We start from the raw sequence: 27,790 nt of genomic DNA on the forward strand, positions 1-27,790 counted from the left end.
CATATAAGATTGTATCATCTGAAAACAGAGACAATTTTACTTCTATTTTTCTGATTCAGGTACTTTTTTTTTTTTTTGCCTGATTACTCTTGCTGGTCTTCCAGTACTATGTTTAATAGAGACTGGGCACCCTTGTCTTGTTTCTGATCTTAGAGGAAAAACTTCCAACTTTTCAACATTGGGTGTGATGATGTTAGCTGTGAACTTGTCATGTATGGTCCTTAATATGTTGAAGTATGTTCCTTCCCTACCCAATTTGTTGAACATTTTTATCATCAAAGAATGTTGTATTGTGTCATATGCTTTTTCTGCATCTATTGAAATGATCATGTGATTTTTATCCTTCCGTTAATGGGATATGTCTTATTTACCGATTTGTGTATATTGAACCATCCTTGCATCCAAGAGATATATCCTGCCTGATTATAGTATGTAATCCTTTTAACGTGTTGTTGAATTGGGTTTGCTAGTATTTTGTGGAGAATTTTTGCATCTATATTCATCAGGGATATTGGTCTGTAGTTTTCTTGTGGTGTTCTTATCTAGCTTTGGTATCAGATTAATGCTGTAAAATGAGTTTGGTAGTGTGTGCCCTCTTCAGGGTTTTTGGAAGAGTTTAAACAAGATTGGCATTAATTCTTCATTAAATGTTTGGTAGAATTTGCAAAGGAAACCAAATTGTCTTTGATTCTTCTTTGTTGGGAAGTTTTTGATTACTGATTTAGTGTCCTTAATTGTTATTTGTGCTTCCTGATTCAGACTTGGTAGGTTCTATGTTTCTAGTAATTTATCTGTTTCTTCTAGGTTAACCAATTTGTTGGCATATAACTGTTCATAGTTGTATCTTTTGATTGGAGAATTCAATCCATTTTTTTAGAATGATAATTGATAGGTAAGGACTTACTAATACCTTCTTATGTTTTCTGGCTGTTTTGTAGTTCCCTGTTCCTTTCTTCTTCTCTTGATGCTTTCCATTGTGAATTGATGATTTTCCATAGTGCTGTATTTTGATTCTCTTTATATTTTGTGAATCTCCTATAGCTTTTTGCTGTGTAATTATTACGAGGGTTACATAAACCATCTTCTAGATATCAATCTATTTTACATTGATAACTTTGATCGCAACAAACTCTACCATTTTATTCTCCCCTCCTTCTATGTTTTTGTTGACATAATTTACCCCTAATTTACCCATAATTTGTATGTCCATTAACATTAATGTTAGTGGAGCTATAGTTCTTTTTAATACTCTTGTTCTTTAACTTTTACATGGCAGTCAGTGGTTAATACCCCACTCTATTACATTTTTAGAGTATTCAAAGTCTGAATGTGTTCTTTCCTTTATCACTCTCTTGTATATTTTCATTTTACAACCTAGCGCCTTTTCACTTCAGCTTGAACAATACTTTCCATCATTTCTTGTAGGGCATGTCTAGTGGTAAGGAATTCCTTCAGCTCTTGTTTGTCTGAGAAGGTTTTTAGTGTTCCTTCATTTCTGAAGGACAGTTTTACTGCATAAGTTATGCTTCATTGGCAGTATTTTCCCCAGCTCTTTGTACTCTCTCCTGGGCTGTAAAGTTTCTACTCAAAAATCTGCTGATGGCCTTATGGGAATTCCCTTGTAAGTTACAAATTTTTTTTCCCTCCTCTCCTGGCTGAAAGATTTTGTCCTTGTCTTTGATTTTTGACAGTTTTATTCTGTGTTCTGGAGAGGATCTCTTTGATTTTGTTTAGTGGTTTGTGAGTTTCATGAACTTGGTTATACAAGTCTCTCTCCAGATTTGGAAAGTTACCATTTTCTTTACAAAACCTTTCTGTCCTTTCCCCCTCTCTTTTCCTTCTTGGACCTTTAATAATTCAAAAATTGATTCGTTTCTTAGTATCCAATAGATTATGTAGGCTTTCTTCACTCTTTTTACTCATTTTTCTTTTATCTCTGGTTGGATAATACAAATTGATCTGTCTTGTAGTTCACTTATTTTTTCTTACACTTTGTGAAGTCTGTTGTTGGATTCTTCATTCAGTTATTATATTTTTAACTCCGAATATCTTTTTGTTTCTTTTTTACGTTTTCTCTTTTTGAGCATCTCATTTGTTTGTATTGTTTTCCTCATATCATTAAATTATTTATCTGTGTTCTCTTCTTGTAGATCTCTGAGCATCCTTTTTTTAAGGTTTTATTTAAATTCTAGTTAGTTAACATATAGTGTAATATTGGTTTCAGGAGTAGAATTTAATGATTCATCACATATAAAACACCCAGTGCTCATCACAAGTGCCCTCCTTAATAGCCATCACCCATTTAGCCCATCCCCCCACCCAGTTCCCTCCATCAACCCTCAGTTTGTTCTCTATAATTAAAAGTCTCTTTATGGTTTGCCTCCCCCTCTTTTTTTTGCCTTTCCTTTTGTTCATCTATTGTTTCTTAAATTCCACATATGAGTGAAATCACAGTATTTGTCTTTCTCTGACAGACTTATTTTGTTTAGCATAATATATTGTAGCTCTGTCCACATCATTGCAAATGGCAAGATTTTGTTCTTTTTAATGGCTGAGTAATATTCCTATATATGTGTATATGTATATATTTATATACATGCACACACATCACATCACATCTTCTTTATTCATTCATCTGTCAATGGACACATATATATCCCATCTTCTTTATCTAGTCATCTGTCTATGGATACCTGAGCTCTTTCCATAATTTGGCTTTTGTTGATCATGCTGCTATAAATATTGAAGTACATGTGCCTCTTTGAATTGGTATTTTTGTATCCTTGAGCAAATACCTAGTAGTTAAATTTCTGGGTTGTAGGATAGCTCTATTTTAACTTTTTGAGGACCCTCCATACTCTTTTCCAGAGTGGCTGAACCAGTTTGCATTCTCACCCACAGTGTCAGAGGGTTCCCCTTTTTCTACATCTTCACCAACATCTCTAGTTTCTTGTGTTTTTTATTTTAGCCATTCTGACCGGTATGAGGTGATAATCTCATTGAGGTTTTGATTTGCATTTCCCTGATGATGAGTGATGTTGAACATCTTTTCATGTGTCTCTTGGCCACCTGGGTGTCTTTGGAAAAATGCCTATGTATCTCTTCTGCCCATTTCTTAACTGGATTTTTTTGGGGTTTTGGGTGTTGAGTTTAATAAGTTCTTTATAGATTTTGGATACTAACCCTTTATCAGATAGGTCATTTCCAAACATCTTCTCCCATCTGTAGGTTACCTTTTAGTTTTGTTTCCTTTGCTGTGTAGTTTTTTATCTTGACAAAGTCCTACTAGTTCATTTTTGCTTTTGTTTCCCTTGCTTCTGGAGACATGTCTAGCAAGAAGTTGTTGTGGCTGAAGTTGCAGAGGTTGCTGCCTATGTTCTCCTGTAGGATTTTGATGGATTCCTGTCTCACACTTAGGTCTTGCATCCATTTTGAACTTATTTTTGTGTATGGTGTAAGAAAGTGGTCCAGTTTCATTCTTCTGCATGTTGCTGACTTGTTTTCCCAACACCATTTGTTGAAGAGACTGTGTTCTTTCTACTGACTGTTCTTTCCTGCTTTGTTGAAGATTAATTGACCACAGAGTTGAGCGTCCGTTTCTGGGTTGTCTATCCTGTTGCATTGATCTGTGTGTCTGTTTTTGTCTCTGAGCATCTTTGGAATAATTAATTTGAATTCTTTGTTGGAAATCCTTGGATATCCACTTCTTTAGGGTCAGTGACTGAGTTTTACTTTGGTGGACTCATGTTTCCCTGATTTTCTGTGATCCCTGTAGCCTTGTAAAGGTATCTGTGCATTTGAAGAACGAGTCACTTCCTCCAGACAGTAAGACCTGCCTTTGATAAGGGAAGAATTTCACTGTAAGTAGGGCATGCTGGAGCATCTGGGATCCTGGAGTTAGTGGCACAGGGTGCCAGATGTGGGGCTGTGTAACTGCTCCAGGTCCTGGGGCATGACGATGTGTCTTTGCTTGGACCTCTGGGGACCACAGCATTGACAGCTCTGTGGTCCTTGGCAAATACTATGGAGGCCTGCTGTGGCTGTGAGGGTTTTCCATAGTGGCTCCAGGTCCAGTAGCTAGGAACCATGGCTGGTGGTTGTGGTGGCTGGAACTGGTGGGGTGTACACATATGACTGTTCAGGTCATCTGCAGGTTTCTCTAGTATGGCAAGAGCTAGTTGGAGACACACATGCAGGTAAGTGTCAGGGTAAGCAGCAAGGACCAGGCCAGCTGTGGGTGCACTTGGTAGCTGCTGGCACCTGGCTGTCATCATGTTCTACTGTGGCTGTTGGGTCACACCACTGTACATGGCATTCAAGGCCAGTGACAGGTGTTAGGTCAGCAGTGTGCAAATGCACAACTGAGGAAATAGCCCCAAGAATGTGCATGGTGGAGGTCAGTCATGGGGGTCTAAGCAGGTGTCTTGTCCTCATGCACCTGCAGAAACTGGGGCTGGCTGACTGTGTGGTTCCCAGGCTCTGGTGGGGGTGGAGAAGGGAGGGGATGGAGATGGACTTAGGCAACTGGCATCGGTGAATACAAATACCTGTGTGTCAAGAGCTAGTGGGATCTGCTGGGGGTCTGCAGCAGCTGTGCTGGCTACCGAGGCCTTCTTTAGTGGCAAAAGCTATTGCATTTTTATGTTGAGCAGGTCACTGGGAACGGGGATCACTCCTGCATGGCTGCAATAGGCGGTATGTGTTTTTCTCCCTTGTTTTAGCCATCTCTGTCCATCTCAGCTTTGCTGGTCTGGGCAGGGCAAAATGGAAGTGGGACCTTTGTTCAGTGCCCCGAAATCTGGAGAAGCCGGTTGCTCACTCTGCTCTTCTTTCCTGATGAGGGCAACTCTTTCTAGCTGGGAAGTTTCCTCTTGATGCTGAGCAATGCCAGCTGGAGATGGGATGATGTGGGCAAATTAAGGCTGTCTTCTTTCTCTTTTCACATGGCCGTTCTCAGGACTTCTGTTTCACTGTGTTGTGGAATTTTCTTCAGTGGACTCCAGAGCTCTCCCAGAACTGGTTTTGTTCGTGGACACCTGTCTTACTTGTTGATCCTTGTCGGGGGCAGAGGCTGGGCTTTCCTACAGTGCCATTTGGGTGATTTTGTAAAACTGAAATGTGTGATGACCAAGTGGCCAAACTCTAAGCAGCACACCAGAATTGGCTGGCGGGGTGGTGATGGGGGGCTCTTACTAAATATTGATATCTGGGACCTCCCTAGACCAATTAAATCAGAGTTTCTAATGATAGAGCCTCAGCTCAGCAGGTGGATCTAAAGTATGGCCGGGTTAAAAAGGGTTCTGGGCACCGGCGGGGACTGCCCAGACACAGCACGGGCACCGCCCAGACACAGCACGGGCACCACAGAACTGACGGGATGGAAGCCGAAAGCTGCCATCAGCCTTGGGATATGCCTGACCTAGAATAGAGCCTCTGATGGGAGAGAATATCTACCTAGCTGCCTGTCAGTTTCAGAATCTCCATCAGCCTCAGAATAGTCCATAAAAAGGCCAGCATTACCAGGCTACTACCATATACTTTTATACTGATACAGTTACTGAGCTACTTAAAATTCTTTTAGTACCAGTGCTAAAAATCCTTATTTTGAATAGTTAATAGACTCTGCCTCACTGTTTTACTAATTGAAATGCATTTTGCACATAAAGTTTTCAAATCATGTGGCCTATCCTGGAAAAACATGACATTTTCAATAAATACATAATCTATTAACAAAGTCAGTATTTCATTTGTCAGGCCCAGCATAGCTATGCCCAGTTAAGAACTACATCACCGTGGTAACCATTCCTCCAGAGAATCAACCAGTACTGGAAAAAAACTTGCCAAATTGATAATCTAATTAATTTAAAAAAGAAAAAATACAAATTGAAAAAAAAGAGAGAGACATGAAGAGAGGCAACATAAATAAATGCAGTTGTGTTTTTATTTATTTTTATTTTATTTTATTTTATTTTATTTTATTTTATTTTATTTTATTTTTAAAGATTTTATTTATTTATTTGTCAGGGACAGAGGGAGAGAGAGCGAGCGAGCACAGGCAGACAGAGAGGCAGGCAGAGGCAGAGGGAGAAGCAGGTTCCCTGCCAAGCAAGGAGCCCGATGTGGGACGCGATCCCAGGACACTGGGATCAGGACCTGAGCCGAAGGCAGCCGCTTAACCAACTGAGCCACCCAGGCGTCCCGCAGTTGTGTTTTTAAAAATTAGAAAACAATTTGGAAAGGATATTTAACTATCAATGGAGCAAAAACTAAGAATGAATAGGTGAACAAATATTGGAAATATTTTTAGAATTTTAAAGGTCCCTCAATAATAAAAAAAAAAAATGTTTATGTGTCTAAAAAGAACCATTTGCCCAACTTTGGGATTATTTTATAGGGCACAATTTGGAAGTCCTGATGGCCATTCCCCAGTAACATACTATGTCAGTTGTCTTAAGAGATACATTATTTAAAGGGTAAAACTCTAACATTGGATTTGATGAATTTAAATTTTTTCTTAATTCTGTATTATATATGTGTTAAAAAAAAAAAAAGGAGTCAAATTGCTATAGCCTAGCATAAGAGAGGCAGTATTGGGCTGGATTTTAGGAAGCCTACCATTTATACTTGACTCCCACCCTCCCATTGTTTGCTGTGTCCCCAATGGTGTACTTGAGGAGGGTCCCTCTGTGTAGGAGTACTTAGAAATCATGGCTATGTCCTTCCTGTCTGAGTTCCATAAACTTATCTCGTCATAAATGAGACCCCAAGCTTCATAGGCTTCTTTTTGTCTCCTTGTTTAAATACAGTGCAACCATAAAATTTTCATGAAAATTGTCATAATAGTGTATAGTTGCAGTGTTGTTCAGACTAATGAAAATACTATACATTAATAATCATGCTATATTAACATAAGAAATTATCCCTTGTTTCTCAAATGTTTATTGAACTGTAGGTGGCAGAAAAGAAAGGAATTAAAGAATACTTTGAGTCAAACCTCTCTGAAGATGACACTGTACATTTCAAGCTGCCTAAATATCGACGTTTATTAGAAACTGTTCTGAGGTTTCTGCTGCTGGTTGACTACATATTTCAGGAACTCATCCGTAAACTAATGAATACTGCAGTCACACTACTTTTGGAATTATTTAATAATTCTGCTAGAATGCCATTTTCAAGGGAAAAAAGGAATGAAGATCTCATTAAGTAAATCAAAATTTTTTTTACTTATAAAAGGGATTTGTGATCACAGTACAATATATTATCACTTATGGAGGAAATATCCAATAATTTAAGCTAGAATTTGAAAATTCTCCTCATAGCAAATTATATGTACCAGTTTTTGCAATTATCTGAACTTCTTATCTGGTAGTACTTTCATTAATACTGTGCATAAAATTTAAGAAAATTTCCTTCCCCCCCAAAAATATTCTAGGTTGCTATGTGACCTATATGATGCCCAGTGAGTTTTGAAATTCAGGTAATGAATAATAATCTTAGTGTAAGTATGTCCCAAATATTACCTATACTAAAAATCACTGTTTATCTTGGAATTCAGTTTTAATTTGGTGTTCTGTATTAATTTGCTAAATCTGGCAATCCTATATATAGGTATGCTGTATCTTCAAAGTTCAGAACTAGTTCTTAAAAAATCATTTGTAAGAATGATTCTGGCAGTAGTCACTAGGTTCGATTTGCATTTGAGGCAATTCTAAGTATCTATTGAAAACGAAATGTTTTTCATCTTTTAAAAAATATATTTTATTTATTTGAGAGAGAGCATGTGTGCATACTCACAGAGAGGGAGGAGAAGTAAACTCCCCACCGAGCAGAGAGCCTGATGTAGGGCTCCATCTCAGGACCCCGAGATCATGACCCGAGCTGAAGGTAGATGCTTAACTACCTGAGCCACCCAGGTGCCCCGTATTTTCACCTTATATTTAAATACTAATGTTAAAGCATTTTTCTTATTTTCCACAACTGGATCTATTGCTGTAATTTGTGAACCATGGAATATGAATTGACACTGTAGAATACTTTATGTTCAAACTGTCAGAATTTAGCAATATAATTTTAAGTCAAATCAGAATTTCAGTATTAGAGTTAGTGAAAAATAAATTCATAAAATTTTGAAGATTCTTAAAGATAATATACTGTTTCTCTAATTTGTTACTGAATCCAACAGAGCTCAAATCACTTCTCTGAGACCTCATAAGTACTTTAAGTCAGTGCTAGGACTTTAACAAATATAAGAGCACAACTATTTAGTAGTAATAGCACATTAGAATTGTATTTCTCCTAAAATACAGGTGTGTGTTTATCTGTGTGTTTGTGTGTTTAGGAGAAGTTTTTAATTTTGAACATAATTTTTTAAAAAATACTATAGTTAATTCATCATTTAATAGAAAATTTGAAAAACAGAAATTACCTTAATTCCATCACTTAAATACAATGTCTTATTATTTTGGTATAATTTCTCCTAGACTTTTCCTATGTATTTTTCTGTTGTAATCTTAGTGTACTATTTCATAGTTCATTTTAAAAATACAGCATGTCTCATGTATGTGTATATATATGCATATATATGTATGTATATGTAAATTTATGTATTGTAATATTATAAGAGGAATATGTGTGTAGTGGTTCAAGTACATATGTTTTTGGAGTCATACCACCGGGGTTTTAATCCCTTTTTCATCTCTGACATATTGCATAACTTAGGTTAGCTAGTAATAGTTAGCTAAGAAACATAAATAAAATCTTTAGACTTCAGTTTCCTCATCTGTAGACTAGAGATAACAATTATACCTATACATAATGTTGTTTGAGAATAAACAGAGTAAATGCCTGTTGAGTAGGAGCTATCATTATTAATCTGTTTCTGTTGACCTTCTTAATAGTATTGGTTTGTATTTCCATAGTGACTAATGATGTACATCCTTTCATGTGATTATTGGCTATTTGTGTATCTTCTCTGAAGGAACGTCTTTTCATGTCCTTTGTCCAATTCTCAATTGTGTTGTCTTTTTATTGTTAAGTTATAAAGAGTTTTTAAGATATATTTTGGGTACAAGACCCCTGTTATTACCATATAATAGATTATTTGCAAAAATTTTCTCCTTTTCAATTTCTTGATAGTATCCTTTGGAGCGAAAGTATTTAGTTTTGAAAAAGGCCAATTTATTTTTCCTTTAATTGTACTTTAAGTATCATGTCTAAGATCATTGCTTAAGGCAGGGTCATGAAGACTGATACCTATATTGTAAGATTTTCAGTTTTAGCTCCTACATTCAGATCTTTGATCCATTTTGTTTTAATTTTTGTATACAGTGTGAGGTAAGGGTCTTAAATTCATTCTTTCCTGTATGGATGTCCAGTTGTCCCACCACGACTTATTGAAAAGACTCTTCTTTCTCCATTGAATTGTCTTGGCACACTTGCTGACAGTCAGTTGCCCATAGATGTGTGGGTTTATTTTTTGGACTCTAAATTTCATTCACTTGATCTGTATGTCTGTCCTTATGCTGGTACTGCACTGTCTTGATTATAGTAGTAAGTTTTGAAATTGGAAAGTGTGAATCTTCCAACATTGTTCCTTTTCAACATGGTTTTGGCTCTTCTGGCTATCTTGCATTTACATATGAATTGTAGAATAAGAGTGCCAGTTTCTGAAAAAAAAAAGTAGCTGGAATTTATATTGGGATTGCATTGAATCTGTGGATAGATAAGGGGAGCATTGCATTTTATTTTTTTAAAGATTTTATTTATTTGAGAGAGAGAGAGAGAGAGAGAGATCACAAGTAGGCAGAGAGGCAGGCAGAGAGAGAGGGGGGAAGCAGGCTCCCTGCTGAGCAGAGAGCCCGATGCGGGGCTCGATCCCAGGACCCTGAGATCACGACCTGAGCCGAAGGCAGCGGCCCAACCCACTGAGCCACCCAGGCGCCCCGCATTTGCATTTTAATAGCATAAAGTTTTCCAATCCATGAATGTGAGATTGTCTTGCCATTTATATAGGTAGTCTAATTTCTTTCAGTGGTCTTGTTTTTCCGTGTATATGTTATGCTTCTTTTATTTATTCTTAAGTATTTTATTCTTTTTGATGCTGTTATAACTGGAATTAATTTTTTAAATTTTGTTTTGGATTATTAATTGCTAATGTATTGAAATATAGCTGGTTTTTGTATATTGATCTTGTATCCAGCAATATACTCAACTTGTCTATGAGTTCTATGTTTGTTTGTTTATTTGTTTTTGCTCCTTTGGATTTTCTATGCAGGATCATGACACCTGCAAAGAGAGATAGTTTTACTTCTTTTTTGTCAGTCTTACATCTTTTATTACTTTTTGTTGCCTAATCGCCCTGGCTAGAATCTTCAGTACAATGTTACTAGAAGCAGCAAGAGTGAACATTCCTGTTTTATTCCTGATCTCAGAGGGGAAACTTTGGTCTTTTTTTCATTGTTAGCTATGGGTTTTTTGCAGGTGCTTTTTTATCAGGTTGAGGAAATTTCCTTCTATTGTTAGTTTACTGTTTTTACATGAAATGTTGGATTTTGTTAAATGCTATTTTTCTGTGTCAGTTGAAATGTTCGTGTGTTTTTTTATTTTATGCTACTAATGTGGTATAGTACATTAAATTAAATATACACATTTTTATACATTGAACCACCCTTGCATTCTTGGGATAAATTCCACTCAATTATGGTATAGGATCCTTTGTATATGCAGCTAGATTGAGTTTGCTGGTATTTTATTGAGGAATTCTGTGTCTCTGTTCATAAAGGATAAAGGATATTGGTCTGTAGTTTTCTTGTGATGTCTTTGTCTGGTTTGGGTTCCAGGAAAATAGTGGGCTTGTAGAATGAACTGGTATCATTTCTTCCTTAGATGTTTGACAGAATTCACAAGAAAACCTGTCTGGGTCAGCGGATTTCTATTTTTGAAAGCTTATGAGTTGTTTCTTAAATTTCTTTAATAGATGTGGTCCTATTCAAATTGTCTATTTCTCTGATTTTTATGAGGGTATGTGGAAAGATTTTCTTAAATGTTCTTAAATTTTCAGCCATTATTTTCTGCCAGAAATTCCTAACAGGTTTATTTTCTACCTTATTTTTTCACCTTAAATTGAGATGTCTATCATATGGTTTGATATTACTTTCTAACTCCATCTGATAGTTTCTGTCTTTTGATTAAGAAATTGAATCTATTCACACTTAGTAATAAGCAGTATGCTTTGCTTTTATTTCTTCCATTTCACTTATGCTTATTATTTATTTTACTTTGTTCTTTTTTCTCTCTCCCTTTCAGTTTTCTCATTTTTGTTGATTCAGTCAGATGACTTAATTCCCAATTCCTCCCTCTACCTCCTTGTTTTAGTGTTCCCTTATGCTTTTCAGTTTATGAATTTTCCATCTTTCTAATAATAATGACTTAAGTTTTATCTCCCTATTAGCATACATATGTAAATCTTCACTTTTCCATAAAAATGCTTCATCTTTTTATTTCCCCCAGTTAACAATCATAGAATATTTTGCTGAAGTGAAACATGATTTTTTACTGTAGTAAAATATAAGAAATAGAATTCAGTACCATTAAGCACATTCACAGTGTTGTGCAACCATCACCATATCCATGTCCAGAACATTTTCATCATCCTAAACTGGGACTCTCTGTGCATATACAGTAACTCTTCATTCCCTGTGCATGGCCCCCTTCCTTCCACCAAGCCTTATGACCTCTAATATACATCCTGTCTCCATGAATTTACCTGTTCTAGGTCCCTTAGTCAGTGGAGTACTCATACCATATTTGAACTTTGCTTGGTATAATGTTTTCAGGGTTCATTCATGTTGTAACACGTATGAGAATTTCTTTATTTTTTAAGGCTAGATAATAATCCAGTATGTATATACCACATTTTATTTATCTCCTGTATCTCTACTGATGGACATTTGGGGTCGTGTTCACCTTCTGCTGTTGTAAATGATGTTTTTATGAACAGGGATGTGTAAATTTCTGTTTGAGACCTTGTTTTCAATTCTTTTGTGTATTTGCCCTGAGGTGGAGTTGCTGGATCCTATGGCCATTTCGCATTTTACCTCTCTGAGGCATTTCCTGCTGTTTTCCAGGGTAGCTGCCCTACCTTGATTCCCAACAGCAAGTGCCAGGGCTCTAATCCTCACTAACACTTATTGCTTCCCTCATTTAGAAAACAGTAGCCGTCCTAACTGGTGCAAAGTTATAGCTCACTGTGGCCTAGATTTGTAGTTCCCTGATAATAAATGATGCTGAGCATCTTACCTTGTACTGATTGACCATCTGTACATATCTTCTCTGGCGGAATGTCTAATTATTTAGGTGTTGTGGATATTAGTAAGATACAAAAGTTTAGAAAGACCATGTTTTTTCCTTCTTATTTCTTAATCTAGATCATACAAGAATGTCTTTTCTGTCACTGAAAAGATAACAGATGATTATGAAGAATTTGTTGATGATTCAGATTTACGTGTCACTTCTGTTTTAAAGTCAGAAGTAAAAACAGAAGCGGATATTAACGAGGTAAAATGGTCTTTGAAAAATATAAGCATAGCTTTTGGTGTAAAATGAATAAGTTTGGGAATTTGGGGGAATTAAAAATATGATTTATGATCATTCACAATCTCGTGCATACACACATGCATGCACACACATGCGCGTGCGTGCGCACACACACAGAGACATCCCTCCTACTATGGAAAGCTATAATTACACTTAATGCAGGTGGTTCGTTTGTTCATGCATTACTGAGTACTTACTATTTACCAGTCACTGAGCTAGGCACTGGGCTACAGCGGTGGGCAGAACAAGCCCCTGGCCTCTTGGAGTTTATATTCTGCCAAGAGAGAAGATAATGAAGCGATGGGTGCTCTGAAGAAAACCAAAGGAAGATAAGGGAATGCAGAGTGATATTGTATCCTGCTTTACATGGGAATGTTAGGAGAGACAACCCTCTTTAAAGTAGCAGCTACTCCCTTTAGCCCCCCCACTACTGTATACCTCTGTTTGCTGTTCTTCAGAGTACTTTTTTCATTGTTATTAAGTAAAAAATGACCCAAGACAAATATGAAAAATATTGACAGAATCCTAGAAAAATTTCCATTAGGAAATCTTTTCTTGCCATGAAGAATTATATCCCACCCCACCCCAACACAGTATTTTACTGGGATTAAACTTTATGTGGTAGATGCTTGTCCTGTTTGGCAAAAGCAGCATTTTTATGAGATAGCACTGTATATAATATGTATACTTGACACATTTTTTCCTTTAAAAAATATTTTAAGTATGCTTGGTAAAAAGGGAAAATGTCTGCATTTTTTGTTTTAATTTTTATTTCTCTTATTAGTAGTATATTTTAAAAAATAGGTTATTGGAGATTTTTGCTCATTAATCTCCTGGATTGATTTTTCTTATTATTTTGTAGGAATTCTTCACATCTGTATTGCCGTTATCTTTTCCTACTAGATGGCTTGTTATTTTTTTTTCCCTTTTGATGTATTATTATCCATAATTCTTTTCTAAGATTTGTTTATTTGAGAGAGAGAGAGAGAGTATGAGCAGGAGTAGGGGCGGAGGCAGAGAGGAGGAGAGAGAGAGAGAGAAGCAGATTCCTGCTGAGTGTGGAGCTTGACACAAGGCTCAGTCTGAAGACCCCAAGATCATGACCTGAGCCAAAATCAAGAGTCAGACACTTAACCAACTGAACCACCCAAGCACCTCTGTTACCAATAATTCTTAATTTCAATGTAATAGAATTTATCTGTCCCCTTATTTGTGTTCATGTTTGAAACTATTTACCATTCTGACTCGTAAATATATTCTTTTTTTTTTGTTTTGTTTTATTTATTTATTTGACAGAGAGAGAGACAGCAAGAGAGGGAACACAAGCAGGGGGAGTGGGAGAGGGAGAAGCAGGCTTCCCGCTGAGCAGGGAGCCTGACGCAGGGCTCAATCCCAGGACCCTGGGATCATGACCTGAGCCGAAGGCAGATGCTTAATGACTGAGTCACCCAGGTGCCCATTCTTTATTTTCTTATAAAAGCTCTGGAGTCCATCCTTCCATTTGTTTCTAAATCTGGGTGTAGTGTATGTTAGGGTTCATTTTCGCTTATTTCTGTATGAGTGACTGTTACTCAGGCATAGTTTCTTTACATCTTTTCCCTGCTGATCTGCACAGCAGCTCTTTCTTTATCATATGTCTCCATACACATGTGTCTTCTGTTTCCAAACTATTACTCTGTCTCGATCTATTTGCCGGTTAGTGCTGATCCCACACCAGATGAATGGCACAGCTTTGAAATAAGTCGTCTCCTTTTCTAAGAGTGTCTTGTCTAGTCTCAAACATTTGCATTTCCATATACATTTTAGAATCAGACCCTGCTTGGATTTTCATTGAAATCGCCTAGAAGATGGAGTTAATATTTTATGATATTGAGTCTTCCCATATGATTGTGCAATTTATTTGTCTTCTTTAATGTCTTTCAGTCTCTTTTATAATTTTTCCCATAAAAATCTTGTGTAATGTGTGTGTGTGTGTGTGTGTGTGTGTGTGGATTTAGCCTGTATATGCATTATCGCTCCAGACCGTACTGCAAGGGAATTGTTAGTTAGTTGCTTCTAGTAGTTCTTTATGAACACTTTAGAATAGAAATATTTTTAGATAAAAAACATGCACTGCTTTAATTTTTTCCTTAGGTTAACATTAAATCAGCACTATGGACCTTTTCACGGTTTTCCATTTGCATTGCATAGTGTATCTTTAGACAAGGTTACACCAATTTCTATTAAAGACTGCCTTTTAAATGTATCGTATTTTATACTGGCTGTTGCTTATTGACAGTTGAAATCTGGGATAAACTGGTCTTAATTTTTGGATACTCTTCTTATGCTCATTAGCCATTTGTATTTCTCATTTTTATGAATTTTTAATTTTCTTTCCCATTTTTCTGATGGAATTTTTTTTCTTACTGAATTACAAAACTATTTATAAAATACAAACCATAACCATTTGTTATACCATGAAAATGTAAATCTTAATGCATTTTTGTGTGTGTGCATTCTTCATTCCACCCTTCATAGCTCACAGTGAATATTTTGCAATAAATTATTGGTTACTGTAATATTCGGGTGTCAGTACAACACTGCATCTGTACCTGTTCTCACTCAAATTTGTCAAGACTCGTGTCACATATCAGTGGGTTTGGGTCCAGATCTCACAGTGACATGCCACTAAATGCCCTCAGCGTGGGACGTGTCCCCCAGCTGCTGGGAGTGTTGTCAGCAGATAGCCTTTAGCTGTCCATTTTTTCAGACATGGCTCCAAGTGCAGCCCTCTTATTCAAGGTCATGCCTCTTTTTGGGGGAGACCCACATGCAATGAACAATTGTGACAAGGGTAAAAAACTCTGAAGGGCTGTTCCAGCTCCTGAGCTCCCCATGGCTTGGCTGAGTCTGTGGTGTGGCCTGTGTAACAGCCCAGCCTTCCCCTCTACCCACCCTGCTTGCTTTCTCTCCTTCCACACATATTGACCCAGGGACATTCCTTAATGTTTATGTCCTGCCTGTCTCAAGTTGGCTTCCCAGGGAACCCAGTCTATATACACACATAAACACAAGAATGCTTGTAATTTATCATTTCTGATTGTTACATAGTATTCTGATTATTACATAGTATATACATATTCCAGTTTTCTTCTTTGAATTGCATATTGATACTCTTGAACAGTTTTTTCTCTTGGGTTTCTTACTGATTTTTAGGACTTTCTAGGGTATTCCAGACATTGACTCTTTGTTTATTTTATTTTTTTTAATTTTTTAAAGATTTTATTTATTTATTTGACAGACAGAGATCACAAGTAGGCAGAGAGGCAGGCAGAGAGCGAGAGAAAGGAGGAAGCAGGCTCCCTGCTAAGCAGAGAGCCGGATGCAGGGCTCGATTCCAGGACCCTGAGATCACGACCTGAACTGAAGGCAGAGGCTTTAACCCACTGAGCCACCCAGGCTTTGTTCCTGTCCATTAACATTAGGTATAGATCTTTGGTAATGGAAATTCTTAATTTCCATGTTTTAAAATTCAACTCTGAACCTGATCTTCCAGTTTGCTTATGAGTAGATTTGATGTGGACAGCCTTGTGATGCTGGCGTAAATCTCGTGTGTGTGCCTGATTCCACTTTTGGCCCACAGTCCTGACAGTCGCATTTCACTCGTGCTTCACCTTCCAATATCTGACCTTGGTTCTCTCCTATTTTTGCTAAACTCATGTTGGTACAGACTGAGTTTTTGACCTCGTTCTAATATCTAGTCCAAGAAAAGATAGCTAATGGGGGCCTGGATGGCTCAGTTAAGCATCTGCCTTCAGCTCAGGTCATGATCCCAGGGTCCTGGGATCCAGCTCTGCACAGGCTTCCTGTTCAGTGGGGAGCCTGCTTTTCCATCTGGCTTTGCCCCTCCTTCTGCTTGTGCATGCACTGTCTCTTTCTCTCTCTCAAATAAATAATCTTTAAAAAGATAGATAATTATTTTACATTGGGATGTGTTGAGTCAGAGGTACCTGTGGGCAACCAGGTGACAATATTTCTATTAGGATTTTGGAAATCTAGATTTGACTTTCAAGAGAGAGAGCAGGACTAAAGTGGGAGAGGTCCCCATTTCCCACTGCATACTGTAGAATTTAGCTGTAGCCTTTTCTCTCTTGTAATGTGCAGTCTTGAGGAACTCAGTCTAGTTGCTGATCCATTCTTTTTGGCATAAAAAAAATACCCAAAAAATTTACTACAAAAAGATTTTCAAGCCCCACTTCATATTGTAACTGGAGTCCTAGACCCACAATAAATTTCAGCCTTGACTACATGCTAGCAATGTAGCCTTTGACAAGTTAATATAAACTTCCCAAGTCTGAGTTTCTTTTTATACATAATGAGAGTAATAATTTCTTTCTCAGGGTTACTGTGAAGATGAGGTAAAGGTAACTTATTTACTGTAGTGCCTAGGACATGATAAACACTTATCAAGTAGTAACTATATCAAATAGTATAGTATGTTCTGAGTATACGTATCAAGTATACTTCTGTATTTGATATAGATCCAAATATACTGTATCAAGTAGTAAGTACAGTATACATATTTCAAGAATGGTTCTATGCAAATATTTATATACTATAATATTAGAAGTTATGCAGGGTTTGAGGTCCAGTCATTACCAGAATTAGAAGTTATTTTCCAGAAGAAGCTATACAACACATTATATATCTGTTTGGAATTGTCTGTGAACTTCTTTATTGTGATAAAATATACATAACTTGTAATTTACCATTTTAACCATTTTGCACATAAAATTCAGTGGCACTAGTACATTCACAGTGGGGGGACACTATCAGCACTACCCATTTTGCAGAAGCTTTTTATCATCCCATAGAAACTGCCCATTTATTTGTGTGGAACGTTTAAGGATTGTATATCACCTTCAGCATCTACTCAAAACTCTTTCCCCAGCAGCTTAATAGAGTGTGAATGGTGTTTGTTTATACTGTTAACTGCCTTTATTTATAAATGAATGGTCAAGGTTCTAGCAGGCAGCCTACTTGACCACCGAGAATGGATACCTCCAGAATGGTGGGTTGTATGTGGGCTCTGAGGGATCCGTACATTAGTGGAGAACCCATGTCGAGACAGAGCCTAAGAGCAAACACATTGTCTAAGTAAGATATTTATATGTAAAATATTCTGGTTATTTCTCAGTAGGGATGGATACCTGTACTAGGATATGTATGTTAGAGTGAGAAACTAGCACCTATAGAAATGGATTTGAAATATATTCCTGACTTGTAATTCTTAATGTGGAGTACGCAGTAAAATCTCCTGTCAGCTTTTAAATGATTGAAATTCTTGGTATAAAATCGCTCAATCAATATATTGTGCACCTAAAATATAACATTGTATGTTAATTATACTTCAATTTAAAAAAAAAAGTATTCTTGAGTCCTGCTCCTGATCTTTTAACTCATAACTATTTTTAATAAGCTTTCCAATGATTACTATTTAGCTACTCTGGCATTAACTTAGAGTCTTCTGGGGGGAACTATACATTATAATGTATCCTCTGTTTTACATTAGCTTATTTTAACATGCAAATGTCAGTTACATGTTAATATTATGTTATTCAGTTATACTGAAATTATTGATCATTTAAAAGTTAGATCTGCATCATCCTAATTTAAAGGAATGTTCTTTCCGTTACATATTGTCACTGTCATCCTAACATGTCTGTTCATTAGATTTTGAATAGTATTAAAGTGGATGAGGATTTGAGAAAAGTATATGCACCAGTGTTTGAAGTAGCTCTACACTTGAGCGTTCCTGAAGAGAGTGGCTCTTCAGAAAGTTCCACAGAGAACTCTCATGAGGCTGACAAGTCCTCTGAAGGATCCGAGTCATGTGAAGATGAGGCATCAAAAAATGAAGTCCATTGTCTCATAAGACACTCCAGTGAAGAACTGCCAATAATGCAGAAAACAGAAAAAGACTCTTCCAACTTGGAAGAAATTCTTTCAGGTAAGATGAAGGAGGCTAGTAAGAATGAAGGGAAATGGCCTAACAGCTGGAAAAGACAAATGAGAGAAATTATAGCAGCTTACATATGATCCATGACTAAGTTGTAAATATTAAGAAAGCTGAACATGAGCATAAACTTAGATTATTTGTGGTGCATGTAAGTAATAACACCATCATTCATTTTGGTCTCCATACTCACACCATTTCTCACTCGTGGGGACCTGAGGAACCCCCTCCCCCGGAGGATGAATACCACCTGGGATGCTTGTTAACAATTCAGACTCTTGGACCCCATCAGGATCTGGGGGTGAGGTGTCCTGCTCGAACACTACCTTTCATTTGGTCATTTAGCTGGTTTAAATATCAATCAATGTTTTATTCTCTTTTTTCAATGGATTCTTACAGGCATAGAAATCATGACTGAGTTTGAGAATAAATACATACATGATGAGTAAGTAGTAGACATTTTTAAAATTACAAGTAATTATAATTTATGTTAGCTATGCATTTTTCTGAAATGAGTTTTATTTTCTCAGATTTTTGGAATTTGCTACAAATCTCTCCTTAGCTCCCAACAGATTAGAGTTTTCAATAAAAATTCAAAATATGGTGACTGACATTGAAAAATGTATAAGTAAGTATTTTAAAGTTTAAATAGATACACTGTCTTCTTTGGCAATATTTTCTTAGATGTAGGCATTTGATACTTATACCCAGAGACATGACACACTTTACAGTGTATCAGGAGATCAGAAATTCCCAGTCTTTGGGATCAATCAATGCGAATTTGGGATTATTTAAGAATGTGTGAATTAGGGGCTGCCTGGGTAGCTCAGTGGGTTAAGCCTCTGCCTTCAGCTCGGGTCGTGATCTCAGGGTCCTGGGATCGAGTCCCACATCGGGCTCTCTGCTTGGCGGGGAGCCTGCTTCCTCCTCTCTCTCTCTCTCTAATTGTGATCTCTCTCTCTCAAATAAATAAAATCTTAAAAAAAAAAAGTATGTGAATTACACATATATCCAAAGAGTACATAAAAGATAGGAATTAGGATAATAGACTAAAGTTTGGATTTTTTCAATGATATACTACAGAATTTTATGAGACTTAAATAAGCCATATCTTATATCATAACAAAGATATTATTTCCATCTTAAACAGATTTTTATTAGTTCTTCTCTAGCTATGTGTATATAATCTGAAAGTACATGGCTATTGTTAGCTTGACCAATGAATTTATCCCTTCTCCACAATCTAAGTCTTATAAAGACCTTAAAATAGCACAACCCTTGTCAACTGTTTAAATGTTTATATTTCCTTTTGTTATTAATAAATTTGGAGAGGGATGTCTTGAGATGGTCAGATATCTTTGTTTCTTCTGAAAATTTTGCCCACTGATTTTAGCATTTATTTGTGGATCTTGCACTCTTAATTAGTGGATCCATTTCTTTATTCAGCTATTTATTTATATAAATATAGATTCAGTGATCTGTGTACATATTTGTATGTGTATGTATGTATACATTTATGGGTGTGCATATATATTTACCTGAGAAAAACAAAACATCTTGATCACCCCATCATTTCAGCCACCCTCATATAATAACTGTTTGCACCCTGCATTTTTACTTTCATTGACATACATTAATGAAGCTTATATTTCACATATTTTATTATTATTTAGCAATATATTATAGATATTTTCCACATTGCTGTGTGTGCTCTTATAATTGTCACTTAGATGGATTTACAGTATTCCATTCCATTCCATTAATGTGCAATAATATGTTTAACCATGAGTGCAAAGTTAAACATGCTTGTTACTATGCGTGGTCTTGCCATTAACGTCTGGTGCAAGTTTGAGTCTTCCGTGGATCTTCTCACAGAATAATTGTGTGAGAGGGAAACTGATGGGGCTAAAGTCTTTCTCTTACCGATCTGTGGTTCTTTTGGACTAAGAAAATGAATCTTTAATTTTTTAAAAAAGATTGTATTTATTTATTTGTCAGAGAGGGAGAGCACAAGCAGGCAGAATGGCAGGCAGAGGCAGAGGGAGAAGCAGACTCCCCATTGAGCAGAGAGTCTGATGTGGGACTCGATCCCAGGACCCTGGGATCATGACCTGAGCCAAAGGCAGCAGCCCAACCAACTGACCTACCCAGGCATCCCGAATCTTAAATCTTTAATACAAGTTTTAAGAAAAATTAGTAGGTTGTTTGGCTTGATTTTATGGTGACATTTTTGCCATGCGGAACATTATTTTAATAGTTACAAGATGTGCAGAGCCTTGTAGAAAAGGCTCCAGGATGTGGTGTCCTCATTAGACAGGCTTGCCCAGTGAGCACATCATAAGAACATTCTCCTACTTGTCTTCTAATTCTATTATGATTTCACTTTTATGTTGAAATATTTGGTTGCTCTAACATTTATTTGGCTTGTGTGGACTTGTCATTTTTTCCCAGATGACTGATGATCTGTCTGTCACAGTGCCACTCACTGAGTCATCCCTTCCACACCCTCACTGGCTTGAAATTCTGCTTTTATCATTCATTATATTGTTGTATGTTTCTTTATTTGTGGACTGTGTAGTTGATCTGTCAGTAACTCATGAACCAGTACTGTATTGTTGTAATTCTGGAACTTCTTTTCTCCCCCAGGAATGTTCTAGGTTTACTGATGCTTGTTTTCATTTTAGGAGTGTAACAGAGTATTACTGTGACTTATTTTGGTGCTCCAGTTATCTGGCTTTGCTTTTGCAGAATGATTCTTTCCCTGTGGGTCCTGTGCCTTTTCACCTCACCCTAACCCTTTGTGGTGCCTGCTGTAGCTTGTGGGGCCACAGGATGCCACAGGTCCCCCTTGTCCGTCCTTTGCCCCAGCCCTGGGGCATGCCTGTGACTTACAGGAGGGGTGCTGCTCGGATGGTGCCCCGCAGGGAAGGGAGCTGGGAAGTCCATGTGGGAAGCATCATTGCAGGTAATTCTGTGCCCTAGACATGGAAGGTCAGGTCAGAATTGCTGCTCTGACCTTCTCGAGAAGCAAATGCGTCAGCTAACGCGCAGTGTTTGTGTGCTGTTCTTTTCCCCTCTGTCCTTGTTTTCAGGCAAAACAGTTTTCCCAAGTTCCTTGTCAACTTCTTTGTTCTCCACCCCCTTGAGTGAGGTTATAGAATTTATTTGTAGCATAGCTAGGTAATTTCGTCCCAGGCAGTATTCTGTCTTGGGTTCTCCCGGTATCCTGGTTGGTTCTTCAAAACTTTGCCTCTGGTGAGATTCCCTGCGCATGGGCTCGACAGCTCGATGTGCACCATCCGAGCAGCAGGCATCCCCAGCTTCCCTGTGCGGCCCCTCCCGGTCCAGCCCTCCTCTACACCCTCTTGGCTCTGGCAACCAGTCTCTCTTTTCCCAAACGTCAGAAAGTGGTTCTGGCTTTTTCCACGTAGAAAAAAGCACTTCGCGTGCATCCATATTGCTGCATGAAACGATAGCCTGATCCCTTCTTCCTGCTGAGCTGTGTTCTGGGGTCTGGATGTACCACAGTTCGTTTGTCCCCTCGCGTCCAGGGCTGAGGACGAATGAAGCTGCTGTAAACATTCCCTGGTAGGTTTTTGGATGAACGTAAGTTTTCTTTTTTCTTGGGTTGTTAACCATGGGTGAGGTTGCTGGGTCATATGGTAGGTGTATGTTTAATTTTATGAGAATTGCAGAATGGTTGTATCATTTTGCTTTCCCACCAACATTGCATAAAGTTCCAGTCACTCTGCATCCTTGTGAGCACTTGGTATTGTCCGATTATTAAAAAAAAACTAGCCATTGTAATAGGTGTGCAGTGATAATCTCACTGTGGTTTAATTTGCATTTCACTAATTAATATTGTTCATTGTTCATCTTTTCATATGCCTATATATATTCATATATATATTCATCTTATGTATATTCATCTATATATATCATATACATCTTTTCATATGCTTATATACATATGCTTGTGTACACTTTTCGTGGTCAGATCTTTAGATATTTTGCTTATTTTCTTAATTGGGATCTTTGTTTCCTATTGTTTATTACAAGAGGTCTTTATGTGTACTCTGGGTACAAGTCTTTTATCAGACACAAGATTTGCAAACATTATCGTCCAGCCTGTGCCTTATCTTTTCATTCTTTCTCACAGAACGAACCTTCTTAACAGCAGCTTATCAATTTTTTTTCTGTTATGGATTATGCTTTGGTATCTACAGACTCCTGGTCTAACTCAAAGTTACAGATTTTTCCTGTATTTTCTCTTGGAATATTTATAAATTTGTGCTTTATACTTAAGTATATGATTCATTTTGAGTTAATTTCGCATAATGTATGAAGGGTAGGTGGAAGTTTTGTTGTTTGTTCGTGTGTTTGTTTTTGCCCGGAGACCTCCGTTTTTCAGCTAGACTGTGTGTGAATTGCTGATGGTGGCAGTTGTGTGCCTGTTTCTTCACTGTGTTGGCTTCATGCTCTCCACATGGCATCATGTAGCACAGACATTTCAGCCGTTTCTCAACTTAACAATTTTTTCTCAGCCTCTCTTTTAATTATGCCTTGACCCACCACCACCCAGTACCTGTGAGTGAGTCTATTGTTCCCATAAAATTAAATCCAAACTTTTACACTTGTCTTAGATTCCATTTATCAGTACAGAACACTCTCTAGCCCTCATAATAAATCAGCCCCAGTTTCCAGTAGTTTTAGATTCATGGATAATTTGAAGATGTTGCTTTTGATGGGACTCCTAAAAATACTAACTTCTGAACTCTGTATTTTAGCCAGGATTATTCCTCTTTGCCAAGATCCTCGCCTGTCTCTCTTTACTGAATCGGTTTTAATTACAAGTTTACCTAATAAGACTGAAAGTGGAATGGCCTATAAGAAGCCAGCCAGATGGCCAGATTGTCAGATCCTTTTTGAAATGGATCCTACGTACCAAAGTAAAGTAAGTTTTAAAAATGGTTTCTCTCAAGGACTACTTGGCTCTAGGAACAGAAACCCCCTGAGATTCTTGGACTAACGGGACTTGTTGGAAATATATATATATATATATATATATATATATATTTCTTATATATAATTATATATACTTGTTGAGTATCCTAACTTATGGCAATGGAGGTGTCATTTCCATCTCATCTTCCCATCTTCCTGCTCCTGGGCTTCTGGCTCTGTTCACCTCTTTTGTTTTTTCCAACTTCTGCTATGAAAGGAGCTTTCTCTTTTATGGTTCCCTCCTGACACTGACTTGGCAGAGCACTGACGTGCGGTGGCTGGGACTTCCATTACGATCCCGCTGGGTGTTGTGGTTCAGAGTCGCAGGAGAATCTCGTCCTCTCCTCTTGGGTCAAATTCTGCCTGGACAGGGAGCTGTGTCTTGGGAATGAGCAAGGTCACACAGCCCACGGACCTGCCCTTGTGTGGGGCTGCCCACGGAGCATCTGCCCTAACCAGGATGACAAGCACGGGGAAACATGACCTCCAAATAGCATGCTGACTAGACAGAGAAATGGCCTAAATGTTAAAAAGGCCATTGAAATTTCTTAAAGTCTTAGGTTTCCAACGTAATTCCGTACTGTGGGTTCTTCACGAAATGGACACAGGGAGCTATTCTCGTACATATTCTGACAGAACCACCAGCCTGTCAGCCCACACTAGTTACTCTCACCAGTTCTGACTTGTTAACACTTTGTTTACAGATTGCCAGGCTCCTGACTGTCGTTGGTAATTGCATGGGGCAAGTTAATGTTTACAGCTGCAAGTTTATAAAATACTGTTCCATGGTACAGAAGGCCAAAGCCATGAGCATGAAAATCTCATTGGTGGATGAACTGACTTCAACACAGTTTAAAACGATCCTAGCTAAATTCAGAAACTATCTTCAGTATATTATTACCATGGCCGTTGAAAAACGCATTGGTATTTTCAAAGTCATAAGTCTCAGTTATCAGTCAGAATGCTTACCATATGTTGAGAATGTCCTACATCTGATCCACAACCTCCTGCGATCCGTAATTGAAAGGAAGAATACAAATCTACTGGAAGTAAGTATTTTGGAAATTCCTATTGCATGAGAATCTTTATGATTATTAGATTATTATTTTAAAATGTGTACTTAGGAAATCCAAATGATGAGTGTCATCCTCAGAAAATTCTAATATGTATTAACACCTGTGTGGGTCTCTGATCTGATGTCATTTCCTTAAAGAAACATCCTCTGTCTGCCATTTCTAGAATGGCATCCCATGTTCCTCGCTCTGTCTTTTCCCTGTTGGGAATCCCTGCAAACTTATAAACATGGAAACGACATGACACAAGTTACGTTCTTGTAGGGACCACTCTGGCTGCAGCGTAAAGAATGGGTTAAAGTGGGACAGGACAGGAAGAAAGCTGTTTGTGGCATCTAGGGAAGAGGCGATGAACGCTCGCACCAGGGCAGGTATGGTGTGGAGCCGGAGAAGCAAATGGCTTTGAGATCTGTTTCAGAGATGGAATGGACAGGATGTAGTGACTGGCAGAATGTAGGAAGAAGAGGAAGGAATTAATGACACTTTGAGCTTTTGGGCTGGGCCGCAGGGCGAGCAGGGCCGCAGCCCACGGACCAGGGAGCACAGAGCGCACTTTACTGCGTAACCATCAGGCGGACCTGGGCGGAGTGCGGGGCTGGCCACCAGCAGGGATTCCGGGCCAAAAGCCCGCATGCATGGGGCTGGTGTGCAAGTGGTCTTTGAGGTCCTTCAGGAGAAGGTGCCTACTTATGTGTATGGTGAGGATGGGAGAGAACCCCCCATCAGAAGCTTGGAGAATGCCAGTATGCGGGAGGTTGCAAGACGGAGAGCAGCCTGCAAAGCCCCTGTGAGGGTGCAGCCTCTCTGAGAAGACTGAGGGAAGCAAGGGAGTATTTTGAGAAAGAGGGAACGTTTAGTAGTTTTTGATGCTACGGAGAGGTCAAGAGAGGATTGAGAAGTGTCTATCTTTAAAACCACAGCAATCCTAAAACATACACAGAATTACTATTTCACTTAGGGTTATATTCCCCAACAAGTATTAGAAAACAAGCAAACAAAGTGTATTATACAGCAGTTTCTTTGTCTCATACAAAAAGACGTCTCGGCGTGGGTGAGCCAGGCCTCCCCTTCTCTCTGCTCCGCTCCCTGTGACGACGGCTGCCACCCCACAGGCTCTGTGCTCACGCTCTAGGCAGAAAGACAGAAACGTTGCAGCAGCAGCCTGGGCCGTTTTATTTCCCTTGTCATCACCTGCGCTGGGTCACAGGGCCGCCGCTGCTGCAGAAGGACCTGAGTTGGCCCCTCGTAAGCTCCTCTTCCTCGGTGGTCGAGGTAAGCAAGCACAAGATGGAATGGCTTGGGTTTCACGTCAGACAGAGGTATCTGCCAGTCGAAGCCATCGCTTTTCACACCCTTCTTCCCACATGTTGAGTTTTAGGGGGCATCGCAGATCTCGCCACTCTTACCCAGCCGGGTACTGAGCCGACTGGGAAAGAAGACAACACATTAAGGCAAAAAGAGATTAAACTATTTCCTTTATTATTATTAAAGTACATCTTGGAGAATATGGCTTTCCCAAACTGAAGCTCAGAGTTAGGGAGAGACTTAGGCCCCTCAGCACTGGTTGTCCTGAAACATGACCAGCATCCTGGCCGCCGTGAGCAGAGAGGAACGTGCACCTTCCGCGACAGGCAGGCTTTTGCGAGGAGGGTCTAGGCTCTGCCTCTCCACCATCTCCTTCCAAACTCAGTCACAGGAGTCACTTCGTCTTCCCAGGAAGTGACTGTGGGGCGGAGGGGCCACCCACCAGACTGGATGAGTGGGGTCCCCCGCCACATGGAGACATTGGGAGTGGGGGTGGGTGTTGCCCCCACCCAGCTGCCATGAACACTATCAAGTGCAACATGGCGCTTAGCCTTCCGGTGAGCTCTAAGTAAAGACAGTAGAAGGCCCCACTCGCCCAGTATAAGATGGTGGGGAAGGAGTAGGATATGTATAACTGAAACCTCCATCCTATAAAGAAGAAAGTGGGGAAACGGTGAAGGTGGTCTAATGGAAATATTGAATCTTACTGGACAGAAATACTGAGAGTTCCTTTCTTTGAGGGTGGAGTAAGCTCTGTGGTTGGCCAGTCTGTCAGCCTCTGGCTCAGGTCTCTTGCCCTGGTGACTCCCAGTTAGGCCCTGTAGGATGACTCTCTGGGTTTGGTCTTCTTCACCATCTCATCCAAGCCGGGCATCATGGGCTTATACTTGCTGGACCCTGATCAAGTACGCCAGTGAATCTCCTGTTGGCGTGAGTTGGGACACCTGCGTGTGCCTTACGAAATGCTGTTGGTTATTAGATTTGGACTTGCTTCTTAAAATAATTTTTTGCTCTTTGCTTCTGGTTAACTCCACACTTCAGTCTAGACATGATTTTGAAGCTGGAGAACTTTTTATTTTTATCTGCTATCTATGCTTGACACATCCCTCTGTGCCCTAAAAGTGTGGTTCCGTATCTGAGGCTGTCTGGAACACAGACTTGGGAAGAAAATCTACACCCTTAATAGTTTGTGCCAGTGAGCTTCCCACTAATCCTGGGGTCTCACCATCTTCAGCCAAGGTGCCTGAATAAAGATAAGAACTGTGGTCTTCTCTTCTACTAAGGTTGCCACTTGGAAGCCACCACTTTCATCCAGAGCTCAGAAACAGTTTGCTGTCTCAACTTCTGCAAGCCTTTGGATTAAAGAATCCTCAGGTCGTCTCCGCAAAAGGCAGAGGAGAATTTTCTTATCGGAGCTGTAGTTCCCTCAGTCTCTGCTTAACTCATTTTAGCATAAGTTCATCTCCTAGGATTTCACTGGAAGTAACAAAAAGAACCAGAGTATGACACTGCATGTTTCTGACTATTTACCCAGCGCTGCAGCTGTGGCTAGCACCGCTCTCAGCCCCAAGCACAATAGCAGACAACACTGATTCCAAATAATTTATTTGCCACCCTTCCCCGAAGAAGATGGCCAATAGATACAAAATATTCTCAACAGGATCATCAGGGAAGTAAAAACCACATGTTTAAATGGCTAGAATTGAAAAGACTGCCAATAGCAAGTTCTGAGAAGGGTGCAGAGGAGCTAGAATTTCCGCACATTGTTGGTGACAATGAAAATGGCACAGTCACATTGGAGAACTGGCCATTTCTTGTA

The 27,790-nt window shown here is 38.8% G+C and overlaps 1 protein-coding gene across 1 annotated transcript in view; it reads left to right on the forward strand.

Annotated features, from left to right (window-relative positions):
• DNAH14 (dynein axonemal heavy chain 14) overlaps positions 1-27,790 on the forward strand; it is a 307,787-nt gene that overhangs the window by 40,473 nt on the left and 239,524 nt on the right. Inside the window, exons 10-16 of the mRNA XM_032838780.1 lie at positions 6,953-7,203; positions 12,426-12,555; positions 18,307-18,583; positions 18,989-19,034; positions 19,120-19,217; positions 23,377-23,543; positions 24,298-24,642. Of these exons, the coding sequence (XP_032694671.1) occupies positions 6,953-7,203; positions 12,426-12,555; positions 18,307-18,583; positions 18,989-19,034; positions 19,120-19,217; positions 23,377-23,543; positions 24,298-24,642 (1,314 nt within the window). The remainder of the gene's footprint in view (positions 1-6,952; positions 7,204-12,425; positions 12,556-18,306; positions 18,584-18,988; positions 19,035-19,119; positions 19,218-23,376; positions 23,544-24,297; positions 24,643-27,790) is intronic.

The sequence above is a fragment of the Lontra canadensis genome, unplaced genomic scaffold, assembly GCF_010015895.1.
Source record: "Lontra canadensis isolate GAN:19392208 unplaced genomic scaffold, GSC_riverotter_1.0 scaffold106, whole genome shotgun sequence".
NCBI classification, from domain to species: domain Eukaryota; kingdom Metazoa; phylum Chordata; class Mammalia; order Carnivora; family Mustelidae; genus Lontra; species Lontra canadensis.